The sequence below is a fragment of the Petaurus breviceps genome, unplaced genomic scaffold (genome assembly GCF_028583685.1).
Source record: "Petaurus breviceps papuanus isolate PSGF00001 unplaced genomic scaffold, PetGlider_PUasm1.0 140, whole genome shotgun sequence".
Classification (NCBI taxonomy): domain Eukaryota; kingdom Metazoa; phylum Chordata; class Mammalia; order Diprotodontia; family Petauridae; genus Petaurus; species Petaurus breviceps.
This window is the reverse complement of record NW_027185698.1, coordinates 4,171,897-4,189,088: the sequence shown is the minus strand read 5'-3', so window position 1 is coordinate 4,189,088 and position 17,192 is coordinate 4,171,897. Positions and strand designations below refer to the sequence as shown.

The following is a 17,192-nucleotide window of genomic DNA, read 5'->3' as shown; positions in this document are numbered from 1 at the left end:
TCTCTCTCTCTCTCTCTCTCTCTCTCTCTCTCTCTCTCTCTCTCTCTGTCTCTCTCTCTCTCACTCCCCTCCCATCACCTTCTACCTCCCCGCCAATAAACTCCAATAGATCCCCATATTTTCCAAGATCAAATATAAAGTACTCTTTTGGCAATTAAACTTCTTTATTACCTATTTCCATTCTACCTTTCCTCTGTGCTTAAACTTTACTCCCCTATAACACATGACATTACATCTCCAGTCTCCACACCTTCCCACCATCTGGGATTCATGCCTAGATTGTGGGAGCTCAATCAATGCTTATTGACTGTTGACTTACTTGTGCATAATAAGCTTAGGTTCTATTCTACCAGCAATATGACTCTCATTATTTCACTTAAAAATAACTGATGACAAGAACTAACACATGAGGGCATTAGTTTACAAAGCATCTGTCTTTTCAATCCTCCCAATAAGCCTGTGAGACACAGTTTAGACATGATTATACCCACTTAACAGATTAATAAGTAACTGATATTTGGAGAAGTTAAATGAGTAGTCCATAATCATTCAAATAATAAATAAGCAAACTTAGCATTCAAACCCACATCTTCTGACTCCAAATCCACTGTTACTTTCCCTATTATCTCAGCTGTTTTCTACAACTTAAATTCTCAGCCTCATCTTCCTTGTCTATAAAATAAAATAAAAATAGTATCTAATATGCCTATCACAGGTTTGCCGGGATGATCAAAGGAGATAATGCATCTGGCAGTGTATAGCAAATAAGCAGTGGCAGAAAAATAAAAAATAATAAATGTCGCAAAAAATAAGGCAAAATATAAGTCCCTGTTTTTATTGACGAAGTAGTACACTGCCTAGGGCAATAAAGCATTAGCCTCGTTTTGGTTATTTTAGGACTACTTTGGAATTTTTCTCTCTGATTCAAACTATAACTCCTCATATTATGTACAATATACAGAGGTTTTAGAAAGTCAGTTTTTAACATTTCGCAGAAATAGGTTAACAAAGAACACCCTCACCTTGTGGCTAATAGGGAGTTACACAGTATAAAACATAGGCTCCATCTATTAACTTTGTCCAACTTTTAGGGGGTGGCTAGGTGGTGCAGTGAATAGAGCACCGGCCCTGGGGTCAGGAGAACCTGGGTTTGGATCGGCCTTAGACACTTAACACAAAAACTAGCCGTGTGACCTAGGGCAAGTCACTTAACCCCAATTGCCCTCCAAAAAGCAAAAAAAAAAAAAAAATCAAACTTTGTCCAACTTTTAAACAATTAGTGCATCATAACAGATGGGTTCAATTATTTTTCTTTTTTGGTGAAAAGATCACATTCCTTGCCAAACAACTGGCCTTGAAAAATTTTTTTGCTGGTCTTTAAATACTAAAATGTCCCAAAAATAAAACAGGTATACTAATTCACTGCTGGTGGGGCTATGAATTATTCTAACAAATAAGGAATACAATTTGGAATTCAACAAGAAAAGTTTCAGGTTATTCATAGCTCATGCTCCAGAGATCCTACTAATGGATTTATAATCCAAAGAGATCAGTGCCTAGAAGAAAAGATGCACACACAAAAAAAATTCCTATCAGTATCACTTATATTAATACAAACTATAGACAAACTAGGTATCCAGTGATTTGGGAATGCTGAACAAACTGTGGTAATGGAATATACTCTTTGTTCCATAAAAATGATAAATATCAAGAATTCAGAGAAATATGGAAAGACTTAAGTGAACTAATGAAGAATAAAGAAAGCAGAAACAGAGGCGGCTAGGTGGCGCAGCAAGTAAAAGAGCCAGCCCAGAGTCAGGAGGACCCGAGTTCGGTTCTGGCCTCAGACACTTAACACCCACACAAAAAAAAACTGTGTAACCTTGGGCAAAATACTTAACCCCAAATGCCCTCCAAAAAGAAAATAAAAAGCAGAAACATAAGGACAATCTATGTGATTCTGCCAAAGCAAATAAAGAAAGCATTAAAATGCAACAAAATTTAGGTTAAAGAAAATGTATAATGATGGTATCAAAATATTTAAGTTAAAAATTACATCCAAGGGGGAGGCTAGGTGGTGCAGTGAATAAAGCACCAGCCCGGGAATCAGGAGGACCTAAGTTCAAATACAGCCTCAGACACTTAACACAAAAACTAGCCGTGTGACCCCAATTGCCCTCCAAAAAGCAAAAAAAAAAAAAATACATCCATCCTTTTCATTTGGGAATAGGAAGAAACAACAAGGAAGGGGACCTGTACTGTTGGTTCCAACTTGTTTTAAGGACATTTTTAGGGGGGTGGTTATATCAGGGTGTTTGTTAGGATATATATGAAGTCAGAACAAAATCAAATAATTAAGATAAAATACCTTTAACTATTGATACAAAACTAGTCAATGCCAAAATTGCACAGTCATTTTTTCAAATATAGAAAAATATTGAGTTTGTTAGAGCTGAAGAATTCTCATCCTTTGTTTAGACGTTAATGAAATGGAATCTAGAATCAACCAACTCATTGAAATGTAATTTGTACAATACTCAAAATATTTTCCAAAAAAAAATACTTTTAAACCTATTCCCAAAACTTGGTATAATGTTATCACTTATTTATAAATCATGTGCTATACATAGATGCAGATATCAATGTGAACTTTCTTAATTTTTAAAATTATAGTGACGAGAAATTAAACTTACCTTCTTTTTCTACCCTAAACACAAAAGTCCTTTGTGATGTAACAACTTCAAATTTGCTGTCTCCCTGACCCCGGATTGTTGATACAGCAGAGAGAGGAATTATTCCTTTTGAATACACCTCCTATATTTTGGGGAGAAAGACACAGCAGCAGCATTAATGAAACTTAACTGCCCCTATTCTGAAATGTTATGCCAGATTTCATTTTGCAATCTCACTGTAGATCCCAAAGATGGTAATGTATGCCCACACTAATGTAGTTTCTAAAGAATTATGTCATCTCTCTTATTTCTTCTTCTATGTATTCTGTTCTACCTCAACTGGTCACTTAAAAACACAAAACTACTCCAAGGGCTGAAAATTAGCTCAAGAAACAGCAGTGAATGTATTCCGTGATTCTGCTCTCTAAGTAGTTCATTCACAATTATTTTATGGTGTTTGCAGGCATCTGCTGGCTATCACAGGTACTGTAACTAAAACATTTCACATTTGTCTATTTTTCTCTATCAGCTATGAAAAGTAACCTAAAAATAAGCACCTGAAATAGTTTTCTTATAGAATTTCAGTTATCTTAAGTAAACGGTTCATGGTAGGAATTTTTAAAATTACAATTACATTCTTTAATACTTCAACATCTATAGAAAATTATAAAGTAAATTCAAAGAAAGATTGGCTGTCTGCAAAAAGAAGCCCATGAACATGACAGTGGTACTCCTTTCTATCAGCTATTTGTGGAATTCTTTTAGGTTTACAAAAGGTGACAATCTACTTCCTCATGCAAGACAGAATCCGCCTTCAACATCTGAGAGATGGTCATTTATTTTCTATTTCAAATCTGAGTACTAAGCATCTGCTGTAGGTCAAACACTGAAGTGGGATACTGTGGGGAAGGAAGAAGAGGAGGAGGGATTTGAGGAAGGTAAGGAGGATGGTGTGGGGCAGAAAAGGGGGGGAAGGAGGAGGAGGAGAGGGAAAAGGAGAAGGGGGAGAGGCTGAGGAAGCAAAAGAGAAGAGGGTGAAGGGAAAGGGGAAAGAGAAAGAGGAAGGCAAAAAAAGAAAATGAGGAAGGGGGAAGATAAGAGATGGGGAGAAGGGAAAGAGAAAAAGGAAACAGGAGGAGAATAAGGAAAGGGAAAGGGAGAAAAAGGGAAGAGCAGGAGGAAGGCAAAAAAAGAAAGTGAGGAAGGGGGAAGATAAGAGATGGGGAGTAGGGAAAGAGAAAAAGAAACAGGAGGAGAATAAGGAAAGGGGAAGGGGAAGGAGGAGGGAAGGAAAGGCAGGAGAGAAAATGAGAGTGCTATTCCCCTCTAGAGTAGAATTGTCAAACATGCATACAGGCTGCATATGCAGCCCACAACAATACTTCACCCAGTCCATACCAGATTAAAATGGAATTGGGAAACATCTAACAAAACAAATTTAAAAAATAATAAAATACAGATACCATTACATTTTAAAACTAAGTTAATATATGGCCTTCAGGTATCCTTATGATGAATTGGTGGCCCCCATACCTATTTGGGTTTGACACCACTCCTCTAAAGTATGATAAAGACAAAGGGGAGATCCAGAGAACAAATACTTTTGGTGACCTTGGGGATGGGGAAGCTCAAAAAATTCTATATACTATGATGGCACCTGAACTGGTTCTTGAAGGAAGAGGACTTCAATAACCATAGATGAAAATTAAAAGTATTCTCAAAGACTGACAAATAAATTGAGGTAGGAAACAAGAAAAATTAAGAAGACAACTCTTAGTTCAGTTCAATTGAAATATACAGTATGTGAATGGGAGTAATATGAAATGAGTCAGCAAAGGGAGGTGGAAACCAGATTGTAGAGAACCTTAAATGTCAAGACAGGATATAACATATTTGATCTTAGAAGCAAAAGGAACTCACAAAAGTTTTCTAAGCACAGTGATAACATGATTAGATCTGTGCATGACAGAGGTACTTTCAGTGGCTATATGAAAATGGAGTCAAAAGGGAGACCAATTGGGAGGTTATTGTAACTTGTCGGGGCTGGGAAGAGCACAGGAGGAGGAGTAATCATAAAACTTCAGAACTGGAAAGGACCAACTGTCTACTGAATCATTCACTCAATAATAGATCTCTAGTGAAATGGAAGCCACAACTTCCTGAGGCAGCCCACACAAGTTTTGAGATTGCTCTAATTGTTAGGGACTGTGTCTCTGCAATATCGGAGAGAATCTTAGAACAATCAAGCTGTGTGACATTTAAACATGATATATAGCCTGATAATGTACAATACCTGTCACTAAAGAAATCAGAACTTATGGTGTCGTTGATTTGACAAAACATATAACTTATAAAAAACAAAATCTATACCTACCTGAATTATGGATAATATATTAGAAGTAATATGAATCTAGTTTTTAGAGAAAATTATTAAATTAATTACTATCCAAACATAAAACTGATTTAAAAATATACTATTTTGGAGGATTCATGAGAATTTAATCAGTTTATGCTTTCAGGCTTATTCTTACACATGTACTTTAGAATTTCCTTAACTTTTGGATTGACTTTTAGTTCATTTTTCAAGTTTCAGTTTAAAGGCAGTAATCTTTACTTTGCCAAAAATGGTGATATGGAGTATTAGAGATGTTAGGGGAAAGGTTTTTGTTGTCTTTTACAGTAGGACTCCTGATTCTTATTCATATATTACTATAGCTATGATATATATTTTTAACACTTTCTCATTGTGTGGCACACTCACTCTAAGAAACAGGATTTTGGGGGTGGCTAGGTGGCACTGGAGTCAGGAGAACCCGATTTCAAATCCGGCCTCAGACACTTAACACTTACAAGCTGTGTGACCTTGGGCAAGTCACTTAACTCCATTTGCCCTGCCCTCCCCCCCTCCAAAAAAGAAAAAAAGAAACAGGATTTTGTGGTCTCACTAGCAATCACCATACTTGGCCACTTTTTTCACCCTGATTCTTAAATCAAGGTAGAAAGAAGGTAATATGTTCTCAGGAAATAACACCCAAAAGTCACACCATCTCCAAATATTCTGTTGACATTTGCATTTGAACTTGTTTGGCTTTAGACTGCCAAGAACAAGACAGAGATGTAGTTTTATTTAGATAAATACAGAGTTTTGTTTTGCCACTTTTCTAAAGGGCACCTAATTTAAAAATCTTGTCATGTACTTCTTCCTTAAGTACTAGTTCAAGCCTGTTTCCTTCCTGATTGTAGGTAATTGTAATAGGTAAATGACAATCTGCATAGCAGATTGCCTTCCAGTATCTTTATCAGGTCACCAGTGCCAAATTGTGACACAAATTTGATGAAGTGTAGGAAGCAATATGTAGGCTAGCATGACGCTGATGCTGGTATTAAAGTTCCACTAAAACATGTCACGGCTAACTTATTTGTTAAGCTAGTCCTCCAGCCTCTTTCCTCAAATTTATCCTTTAGAAAAATACTACCCACTCCCATGTAGATTATCCTTCCTTGAAGGATCATCAGATATTCTCAGAAGACTGTGATATTTTTAATGGAAACAGAACAATGAGAAATAAGAATTTCAGTTCATCTAAAGATGAGTATTTATAAATTGCATTTCTTGACTTGACATTGACTTTAAATTTTCAATGATTCATGATTTTATTGGTTTAGGTAACTGTTTCACTAATGGAGACTGAAGTCCATCTCTAAAGTACCATATGCTATTCACAACTTAATGTGGTCAAACAAATTCATTATCTTCCAACTTCTGGAGAAGAGTCTTTCTGAGCTTAACTAGTCTGGTCTTTGAGACAAAGAATGCATCATTTGTTACCACGCTGGCATACAAAGGCTTCTTACTTTAATATAGTGAATAGCCTTTAAGAACCTACATTTGATTTACAGAAATCCCCCAAATTAAAAACCGTAACCACCTAATCCATAAAAGGCTTTTACTATACATAAGAAGTGGGAGTGCTGAAGTTGAAACCATCTAGTCCAGTGGTGGCAGGTATGGGGAAAATCATTTTACCCATTATTCATAGCAGAAGAGTTCTGGGGTCCTATAGGTCAGTCAAAAAGTAAAGTAGGCAAGAGCATGCCAGTTTATATTTGAGTCACTTTCAGGCTCTTCTGAAGTTTATATTTGAGTCACCTTCAGGATCCTCTGATGTTTAAATGCCCTATTCAGAAGTAAAGAAGGCAGCTTAATTCAGACTTGACATCTCTCTACCCTTTTCTCACTTTCACAGTTAGCATGCTTCTGCCAGTTTCTTCTCGTATTTTGTCATTATAGAATAACTAAAGGGTGGCTCTAGACCTTTTCTCAGAGAGAAAAATATATGTTTTTAGCAATTCCATCTACTTGTTGACTGAAGAGATTTCCAAACATTTGGAAAAGTAAATTTTGCTCACTTTTACAAACTTAAGCTTGCTTTCCTCTTTAAAATGTAGAGATACAGTTTTTTCTTCATCCTTTCATCTTTTCATAACTATCAAAGTATATTATTTTTCGTTTACTAGAGGAAAAAAGAAAATGGGGAAATGGGATTTCCTGCCAGTTTTAGGCATGGTGAAAGTTTTCTCAACAGAACAATGAAAATAATGACAATTAATATGTTTATTCATTTATTCAACAAATATTTACTGAATATCAGTTATGTGTCCTACTCACATTCTAAATTCATAGGGTGGTTTCAGGAAAAAAAGAGATAAGAGGAAACTGTAAGTTGTTTGTGTAATGCTTTAAGGACTTGAATCGAGGCCCTATTTCTATTTATCACTGTATTTCCTTAGCCACCTAGCTACCTGGAAAACAAAGGCCTACCTCTTTATGTCTGGTCTTTCTGTGTGGCAACAAGATATGAAAGACAGCAATCTCCAAAGAACTTAAAATGAATATAACATGAAAGGCAATGGAGAGGTGTAGAGTGGGTGTAAATAGGCATATAACCAAGGAGAAACTCCTAGGGACAAGGAATAAAAGATGTTGTCAGGGAAACGGATGACAGAAAGAGAAGATGAGCTGGTCGGCTACCCCACCAAGAAGGCAAACTTTGGGAAAGATATTAACAAGCATCAAACAGAATGAGCTGGCGTAGATGGATAGCAATCTTCATCACTAAAGGGAACTTCTTTATTAATGAGAAACAGAATGTTGTAGCAGTAGAATGCTGGGAAGTCTACAAGATTGGGAAAGATTCCTAGCTCTGACACTAGCTGGGTAATCCTTTCTGGGCCTCAGTTTCCTCAGCTATTAAAATGAAGGATCCATTTTCAATAATCTCTAAGGTTCTTTCAAATTCTAAATCTATGCACCTATGATCCACTTAAGTATTTAAATACTCAGTAATCTAACTTCTAAAATGGGTGATTTTAAAAAATAAAAGGAAGACTCTAAAGCAGTCTTGTTGAAGACGCATAAGCGCACGCACACACACACACCCATCTTCTCTCGATGACAGATAAGTTTTGAGTAGTTCTATCTTCTACTTTCCTCATGCTTTCTCTACAACAAGAATGACCCCTAGATTGAGAAATATGAAACAAAAATAATTCATTATAAAGGGATGGCAAGGCTATCCAGCTGCTTTCAATGAGTTCAAATGACCAGGCCTAGGTGAAATACATGCCAGGAAACTGAAAGAATTTGCAGATGCAATTGCTAAGTCATTGTCAATATTCTTCACAATATAATAGAGAAAAGAAAAGAAGCCATAGTACGAGAGGAAAAGATCAGCATAATACACAGTGCTGTACTTGTAAGCAGTTAAATCTGGGTTTGAATTCTGTCTCCACTATCAACGTCTCTGAGTCTAATTCTCCTCATTTGTAAAAAGGAGATTAATACTTATCTTATAGAATTCACAAGATTGTTACAAATTTTTAAAAATGGGTAGAATATACAGACTCCTTTGCAAACTTTAAAATGGTATATTAACATCAGCTATCACTATCATGAGCATGATGATCTCAGGTGGAAAGTGAGGACGTGACTTCTCACCCTCCACCTCAACCTCAGTTGATATACTCACAGAATATGGTCACACAAGATGTCGGGGTTTTTTTTGTTAATAAGTTATAACACCCTGTGATCTCTCTGGGAGCTTTAAATAGCTAAGCTCTAGGCAAATTTCATCAGTTCAGAAGTGGAAGATATTGTAGGCTTGGAACTGCCTGTGTAGAAGACCACATCAGCAGTAAAGGAAGGAATTTCTCCTTCCCAGTCCCATCAGTCACATGGCTTTGAAGGAATGCTAGTGAATGAATGGGAGTCACTGCACCCTGTAAGTGGGAGGCAAAGATACACATGTCTGTCCTATACCCTCATTACTATTGTACTCTACATCTGAGCTCCCTTTTCCTATTGGTGTTGCTTATATTATTGGAAAAGCACATGCTCAATCTATGGGAGGAATGTTTTATACCTAAATTTTGTACAAACTATCTTAGTAAAAGCCTCTGCTAAGAGCTAATTTTATTCGCTGCCCAATTGTTATAGGAAGCCTACTGGTGTAGGATTGTGAGCTAAAGAGTTAGGAGTGCAGATTTTTAGGGTTAAAATGAGAACCTGATATTGCAAACCCTCTGGCCACTGCAAGTTCATATCTGGGAAACAGCCAAGAAATGGTGTTACATAGACTGATCCAAATAAGAAAGAAACGAGAAACACTATTTCATAAATTTCACTTACCTTTTCATTATTGTAATAAGAAATGCAAAAGCCATCAAATTTCACCCATCGCTTCTGAAACATACGTTTTCTGTAAAATAAAGAATATGTTTATTTATTTTCAATCTGCTGTGAGGCTGAGACTTTAACAAAAGCATTTGTAATTTTACCATTCAGTGCACATTCAAAACTGCTCTTAAAAGCAGGGAAATGGCTATAACTACATTCTTTTGGAAGGACAAGAAAGTGAGCAGCACAAAGATCTAAAACGATAATGTTTCTATACTTCCTTGTCTTCAGTATTAATAGATGCTACTCTAACATATTAATAAAAATTCGTTACAAAGTTTAATGGATGTCAAAATATTGTCATGGTTCCCAAGTACTGTTTATTTACCTTAATGTAGCAATTTCAAAGGTAAAGTTATTGGAAGTCTTCAGTACATTTAGTACAAATACCTTTTGGGGGCATCTGAGAATTATTAATACACAACTAAAGCAAAGTAATTTTGTTACTGCCATAGATCATGTTAAGTAAAAGCCTTCCCCAAATGAAGAGAACCATCTAGGACCATTACAAACAAACTAAAATGTGGTAATGCAATTTAAAAGTGAGTTTTTAGCAATGTGAAGTCTATTTTGCTGTGATAGAGAAGTAATTTTTTTTTTAAGAATTTCTATCTCCCATTCAGGCTTTAAAAATTTTACTTTGATGATATTAATAGCCAGGGAAAGACAGTCCAATTAGTTTCTATTCAGTCAAGGGTTGGTCTTGACTACTGCTCTTAACCAGAGAATTGCTAACTCTAATAGTTTTGAATTTACTATAAATGGCTCCCTAATTTCAGCAAGGTCAAATGCACAAATGTAGATGTTGCTACATGGAAAATGATCTACATAAATAGAAACGATTTCAAAATCAGTAAAAAACAATATTTCAATAATTTCCATCTCTTCCTTTTGTGGCTCCAGTTGTTTTTCATCTGTTTGTTTCTTTTTATGCTTAAACAGGATGATTCATTACAATGCTAACTGGTAAACAGTTCTTGAAGCTTTCAGAAGATAACACTGTCCCATGAAGCCCTTCTGTTCAACCAATGAGTACTAATCAATTTATACTATGTTCAGAGCACTGTTCTAGTTACTTTGTCAGATATTAAGTTTAGACAATACATAGTCCCTGCCTTCATGGACTTACAGTCTAATATGTTGCATGTTACTCCAAAAGGATCAGTGAGTTTTCTAGGTTAATTATTATATTGACAGCTTTAGCTAATCTCTTTTGTTTAAGAATGACTTATGAAGATGTGCTACAAAGAAGGATAAATTTAGAAATTTGTATAAACAAAACCTTCACACCGATTTTTTTTTTGCTTTTTGGAGGGCAATTGGGGTTAAGTGACTTGCCCAAAGTCACACAGCTAGTAAGTGTTAAGTGTCAGAAGCCGCATTTGAACTCAGGTCCTCCTGACTCCAGGGTCGGTGCTCTATTCACTGTGTCAACTAGCCACCCCTTTTGGAGCCAAATCTGGCTTCTGTCTATGCCACTATCAATGGCATTTGTTTGTTGTCCAAGACAGCTTTGGTGCTAACAAAAAAAAGCACTCAACTGAAGCATGGTACAATGGAAAGAACACCGGCCTTTGATGCAGGAGACCTGGCCTCTACCTCTGGCTCTGCTACTTTTTATGTGATTTTAAATAAGACATAAATAAAACCTACCTCATCTTCACTTTTCTTATCTGTTGAATAAAAAGATGGTGAGGGTGGGGGAGAAGAGAAGATGGTGGCCTTAGTCTAGATTACAGGATTTAAAACTAAAGATACTTAAGAGATCATCTCATGCAATGCCTCACCCACTCTACCACTGACAGTCTTACAGATGAAGAAGTGAAGGCCCAAAGAGGTTAGGCAACTCACACAGTATCTAACATTAAAACTGGTAGTAGTCAAGTCAATGAGCATTTATTAAGTGTCTACTAGGTTCTAGGCACTGTACTCAAGCATTAAGGACACCAAAAATAAAAGGCAAAAACATCCCTAACAGCAAGAAGTTTATGATCTAATGGGAGAAGGAATGTGCAAACAACTATATACAGACAAGATACCTACACATACATATATACATATACACAGAGGATAGACTGGAGGTAATTTCAGAGGGGAAGGCACTAAAATTAAGGGGGATCAGTAGAGTCTTCAAGGTAGGACTTTAGCTGAGAGCTAAAACTTGAAGGAAAACATGGAAGCCAAGGTTAGAGATGAGAGAATATTCCAGGCATAGGAAACAACCAGTAAAAATTAAGGAAGTCCTAAGTTAGAGCATCTTTTTCCAGGAAAAGCAAGGAAGCCAGTGTCACTGAACTGGATAGGGGTAAGACATAAAAAGACTGAAAAGGAAAAAAGGGATATTATTTTCTTGATGGACTTTGAAAATCCAACAAAATATTTTATATTTGATCCTTGGAGATAAAGACAACCACTGGAGTTTGCTAAACAGGAGAGATGACATGATCAGACTTGTGCTTCAGGAAGATCACTTTGCTAAATGGTGGAAATGGACTGAGCTGAACGAAAGATAAGACTATTCAACTTGTCCAGGTGTGATGTAATAAGGGCTTACGTAGGGGTGATGACAGTGTCAGGAGAGATAGGGGCTTATGTGAGAGATTTTAAGAAGACAGAAGTGACAGGACTTAGTAACTGATTGAATTTGGAGGGCAGGAGTGGTGTTAAGTTGTGAACCTGGGTGAGTAAGAAAAATGATGGTCCAGTTAACAGTAATAAGGAAATGAGGAAGAGAGGGTTTAGGAGATAAAGATGAGTTTAGTTTTGGACTTATTGGGGCTAAGGTTATCTATAAGACATATAGCTCCAGAAGTTCAACAGGCAATTAGAGATGTTAGTGTGGAGGAAAGAAAAGTATAATGAGAAGAACAGAGCTAAGAAATATCTTCATAGGGATTAACTGAATCCTTGGGAGATGATGAGGTCACCAAGAAATGATAGAAAGGACACAAAAAATGAAAGAAGCCCCAAGACACAGTATCTTGGGACATTGGGATTTGACCATAGGTCCTCTAATTACATAATTTCAGGTTTCTTTACAGCCACCAACAATGCCCTTATGTTCTCTAAAGGTTATTCAACAAAAATGCAAGACTCTATGAGAACACAAAAAACCAATAAAGTCAAAATAAAAAAAATAAAAAGAAATGTGAAATATCTCATCAGAAAAACAACTGACCCAGAAAACAGATGGACAAAAGAAATTTAACAATTATTGGGGTATCTGAAAGTCATGATCAAGGAAAGAGCCAAGGCATCACATTTGAAAAAACTATCAAGAAAAATTACCCGGATATCTTAGATCCAGAGGCTAAAATTGAAGGAGGATAAAAATTCGTAGGAATATTATAGTCAAATTCCAGAACTCCCAGGTTAATGAGAAAATAAAACAATTCAAATATTGCGGAGCCACACAAAAATAGATGCTTCCACGTTAAAGGAACAGAGGGTTTAAAGTAGATTATTCCTGAAGAAAAAGGAGTTAAGATTACAACCAAAATTCACCTACCCAGAAAAATTGAGTGCAGTCATTCAAGGGAAAAAAATGGATTTTTAATGAAATCAAGGACTTTGACACATTCCTGAGGAAAAGACCAGAGCTGAGTAGAAAATCTGACATTCAAACCCAACATTCAAGAGAAGTATAAAAAAGTAAGCAGGAAAGAGTATTCATAAGAGACAATAAATTTAAACTGTTTGAGAAGGTGATACATATTACTCCTAAAAACTTTAGCATTATTAGGGCAGTTAAAAAAAGTTTATAGAGACTGAGAGCATGAGTATGAGTCTATTATGTTGGAATGATCTCCAAAAAAATGAAAAAGGGTAAGAAAGGGGGTTGCACTGAAAGAAGCGTGAAAGGAGAGGTAGGAGGAAATTTTTCTCACATAAAAGAGGCACACAAGGAAAAGTTTTTACAATGAAAGGTAAAAGAGGAGGGTAGCAGGCAATGCTTGAAACTCACTCTCATGTGAACTGGTTCAAAGAGGGAAAAATAAATATAAACACTCAGCTGTATATGGAACTGTAACTTATCCAATAGGGAAACAGAAGAAGAGGACAAGATGGGGAGGGGAAAGAAGCAAGGGAATAATCAAAGGGTGGGTAGATTAAGAGAGGAAGTAGTTGGAAGCAAAATAGGGCTTCTAGGGAGCAAAAAGATAAAAAGAGAGAGAAATATACAAGAAAATGAGAAAAAAGGGTGTAGGGCAATACACATTAATCATAACAGTGAATATGGATGTGATGGGCTCACCCATAAAACAAAAACACATGCCACATTGGATTAGAAACCAGAATACAACATGTTGTTTACAAGAGACACTCAAAACAAAAAGACACACACAGAGTCAAAATAAAGGCCCGGAGCAGAATCTAACATGTTTCAGCTGAAGTAAAAGAGGCACAGGTAGCAATCGAGATATTATATAAAGCAAAAGCAAAAACAGACCTAATTAAAAGAGAAAATACGGGAAAACTATATTTTGTAAAAAGTAACATTGACAATGAACATAAAAATTTTTTTCACCAAGTTTCTCCGATAAAGATCTCACTTCTCAAATGTTTACAAAATACAAGACTGAGTCAAATTTACAAAAATAAGATCCATTCACCAATTGACAAATGGTCAAAGGATATGAACAGGCAGTTTTCAGAAGAAGAAATCAAATCTATTTATATACATAAGATAAAATACTCTAAATTACTATTGATTGGAGAAATGCAAATTAAAACAACTCTGAGGGACCACCTCAGAAATAACAAATGTTAGAGAAGATGAGGAAAAAATAGGTACACTAATGAACTCCTAGTAGTGAACTTGGTGGGGTACAGGCTCTGGGAAACCCCTTGAACTCTGATTGAATCTTCCCATTTGATGAGGCATTTGCCTGAGGCCATAAGCCTTTCATTATAGCTAGGCCCAAATCTCTCACTCTTAACCTAGCCTAGCATTCCATTGTCCAGCTACTTCCCACCCTTGATCCTATCAAAATATCTATACTTAAATCTGTCATCATTCAGGGAAATATGATGACATATTTCCCACCCTTAATCCCATTCCTGGAGTCTGACCTCAGTTCCATCAAAGATCTTCCTCAGACTCCTCCTCAAGACTTACCCCAAACTCCTCCTCTAGACCACCCCTAAATCCTCCCACAATCTTTCTGTATATAAGATCCATCTTGCCTCCATGAAGGAGCTGAGAGTAATCTAGCACAGATTCACTCAGCATCAGATTATTCTGGCCTGCTTATCAATAAAAGCTTCACAAATACTTAGGCTCCTTAAGAGTCTACTCATTATGGCAAATCTTTGATAAACTTTGCTTTACTTTGGCTGACAGAAGACTTGAGTCGAATTCATTCAGGAGGACTCAGGGTGTTGATATTTTGGGGTCTTGAGCACCCCTAAAAACCCTAAACCTCAGCAAACTGATTCAACCATTCTGGAAAACACTTTGGAACTATGATCAAAAGGCTATAAAACTATGAATATGCTTTGACTCAGCAATACCACAAATAGGCCTGTATCCCAAGGACCTATATGTACAAAAATATTTATAGAGGTTCTTTTTTGTGGTGGCTGAGAATTAGAAACTGAAGTCTGTTTTCAGTCATGTCCAACTCTTCATTACCCCATTTAAGGCTTTCTTGGCAAACATACCGAAATGGTTTACCATTTCCTTCTCCAGTTCATTTTACAGATGAAGAAACTGAGGTAAATAGCACTATGTGACTTCCCCAGGGTCATGTAACTAAGTGTCTAAGTGTCACACTAAGCTAAGTGTCTAAGGCTACATTTGAACTCAGGAAGACATCTTCCTGATTCTAGGAACACTCTGTCCACTGTGCCACATAGCTGCCCTGGAAATCAAGAGGATGATTATCAACTGGGAAATGACTGAACAAGTTAGTTATAGTATATGATTACGTACTATTGTGATATAAGAAATGACAAGGCTGGGACGGTTAGGTGGCACAGTGAATAGAGCACCAGCTCTCTGGAGAGCTCTCTGGAGTCAGAAGGACCTAAGTTCAAATGAGACCTCAGATACTTAACACTTACTAGCCATGTGACCTTGGGCAAGCCACTTAACCCCAACTGCCCTGCCCTCCCCACTCCAAAAAGCAAAAAAAAAAAAAAAAATGACAAGGCAGATGGTATAATGTTAATGGAATAGGCAGATCTTCCCTGTCCATTAATAGGCCTATGTGACTACATGTCCCCTTTTCCCTTGGAACAGGAGCCTTGTTCCCAGGTGCACAGGTATTTCAATCACAGATTTCTTGCTGCTTTCATTGATGTATTACATCCTGAGTCACATAGAACCTATTTCAGGAAGAACTTGCCTAAGGAGGAGCTTGCTTAGGGGAAGGCTTATTTATATTAAGGCTTTCACACTTTTTGGTACTAAACTTATTAGCCATTGAATAAAGAGGGTTGTGGTGCCTATTAGTTGAAAACTATATATACTGGGAGGTTGTCTATACACACACACATATATATTACAATATATATATTACATATATAATATATTATATATTACACATATAATATATATTATTATATATTACATATATAATATATATTATTATATATACACAAAGTATATATAATAATATACTTTGGGGTTTGCTAATGAGATGTATCTTTTGATTGCCTGGACAGGACTCTGAGTAGCTGTGTGTTAAGACACCCCCCCACCCCCACCCCCCCACCACTCAGATGCTGGTGCTCTCCCAATCTGGCCCTGTATGTAGGTTGTATTACTTTGTTCAGACAGTTGGAGCCCTGTCTACTGGATACTCACATCTTTCTACTTATCTGTACTTATTTGTCTGTTAATTAAAGTAAGATCATTAACTCCTTTAAAAGTGTCTTTCCTTTAGAAAAATAGATCAAAGAACCTGTGCTAGCAGCCCACCTCTTGTGCTAGTGTGGTTGCTAATACAGATGGTTTCAGAAAAAAAAAATCATAGCAAAATCTATATGAACTGATGCAAACTGAAGTGAGAAGAACTGGGAGATCACTGTGGACAGTAATAACAATACTGTAACTGATGAGGTATGGGCTCTGGGAACCTCCTTGAATCTTTGAGGTACAGTTCTGGGAACCCCCCCTTGAACTCTGATTAAATGGTCCTATTGGATGAGGCATTTGTATGAAGCCATAAGCCTTACATTGTGGCTGGGCCCAAATCTCTGTTACTAGACTTCCCACCCTTAAGCCTATCAAAACATCAATCCACCCTTGAGCTGGCCTAGCCCACCACTGTCTGAAGTCTCCAGGTAGCCTTCAGCACCTTCCCACCCTTAATCACTCATTGACCTCATTAACTCCTCCTGAGACTGTCCCCAAACTCCTCCTCTAGACCACCCCTAGATTCCTCCCACAACCTTCTGTATATAAGATCCCATCTTATGTGAGAGCACCATAGAATGACCTAGCACAGGCTTACTCCGTGTCCAATACAAGCAAACTTTTAATAAACTTCACTTTTCTTTGGCTGAGAAGACTTGAGTAGAATTCATTTGGCAGGACCCAGCTTGTTGGTATTTTGGAGTCTCCAGAGCAACCCTAAGCCTCTTTATGGGTAACCTCTTCATTTTTATGATTCCCTGATGAGGAACACTGCTAATCTCAAGCTCTTCTCCAGCAGGGACTAGAAGGTACATAAGCCTCTCTCTTTCCCTAGTACCTTGGAAGTACAGGGTTTTTGTTTTTTTGTTTTCTTTTGTGTGTGTGTGTGTGTGTGTGTGTGTGTGTGTGTGTGTGTGTGTGT

At 36.9% G+C, this 17,192-nt stretch overlaps 1 protein-coding gene across 5 annotated transcripts in view; it reads right to left on the bottom strand.

Moving 5' to 3' along the window:
• Positions 1–17,192, bottom strand: part of ARAP2 (ArfGAP with RhoGAP domain, ankyrin repeat and PH domain 2) — a 251,214-nt gene that overhangs the window by 155,930 nt on the left and 78,092 nt on the right. For all 5 annotated transcript variants that reach the window (XM_069068703.1, XM_069068712.1, XM_069068731.1 and 2 more), the window contains exons 7-8: positions 9,361–9,430; positions 2,694–2,814 (exon numbers count right to left, since the gene is read on the bottom strand). In XM_069068703.1, coding sequence (XP_068924804.1) covers positions 2,694–2,814; positions 9,361–9,430 — 191 coding nt within the window. The remainder of the gene's footprint in view (positions 1–2,693; positions 2,815–9,360; positions 9,431–17,192) is intronic.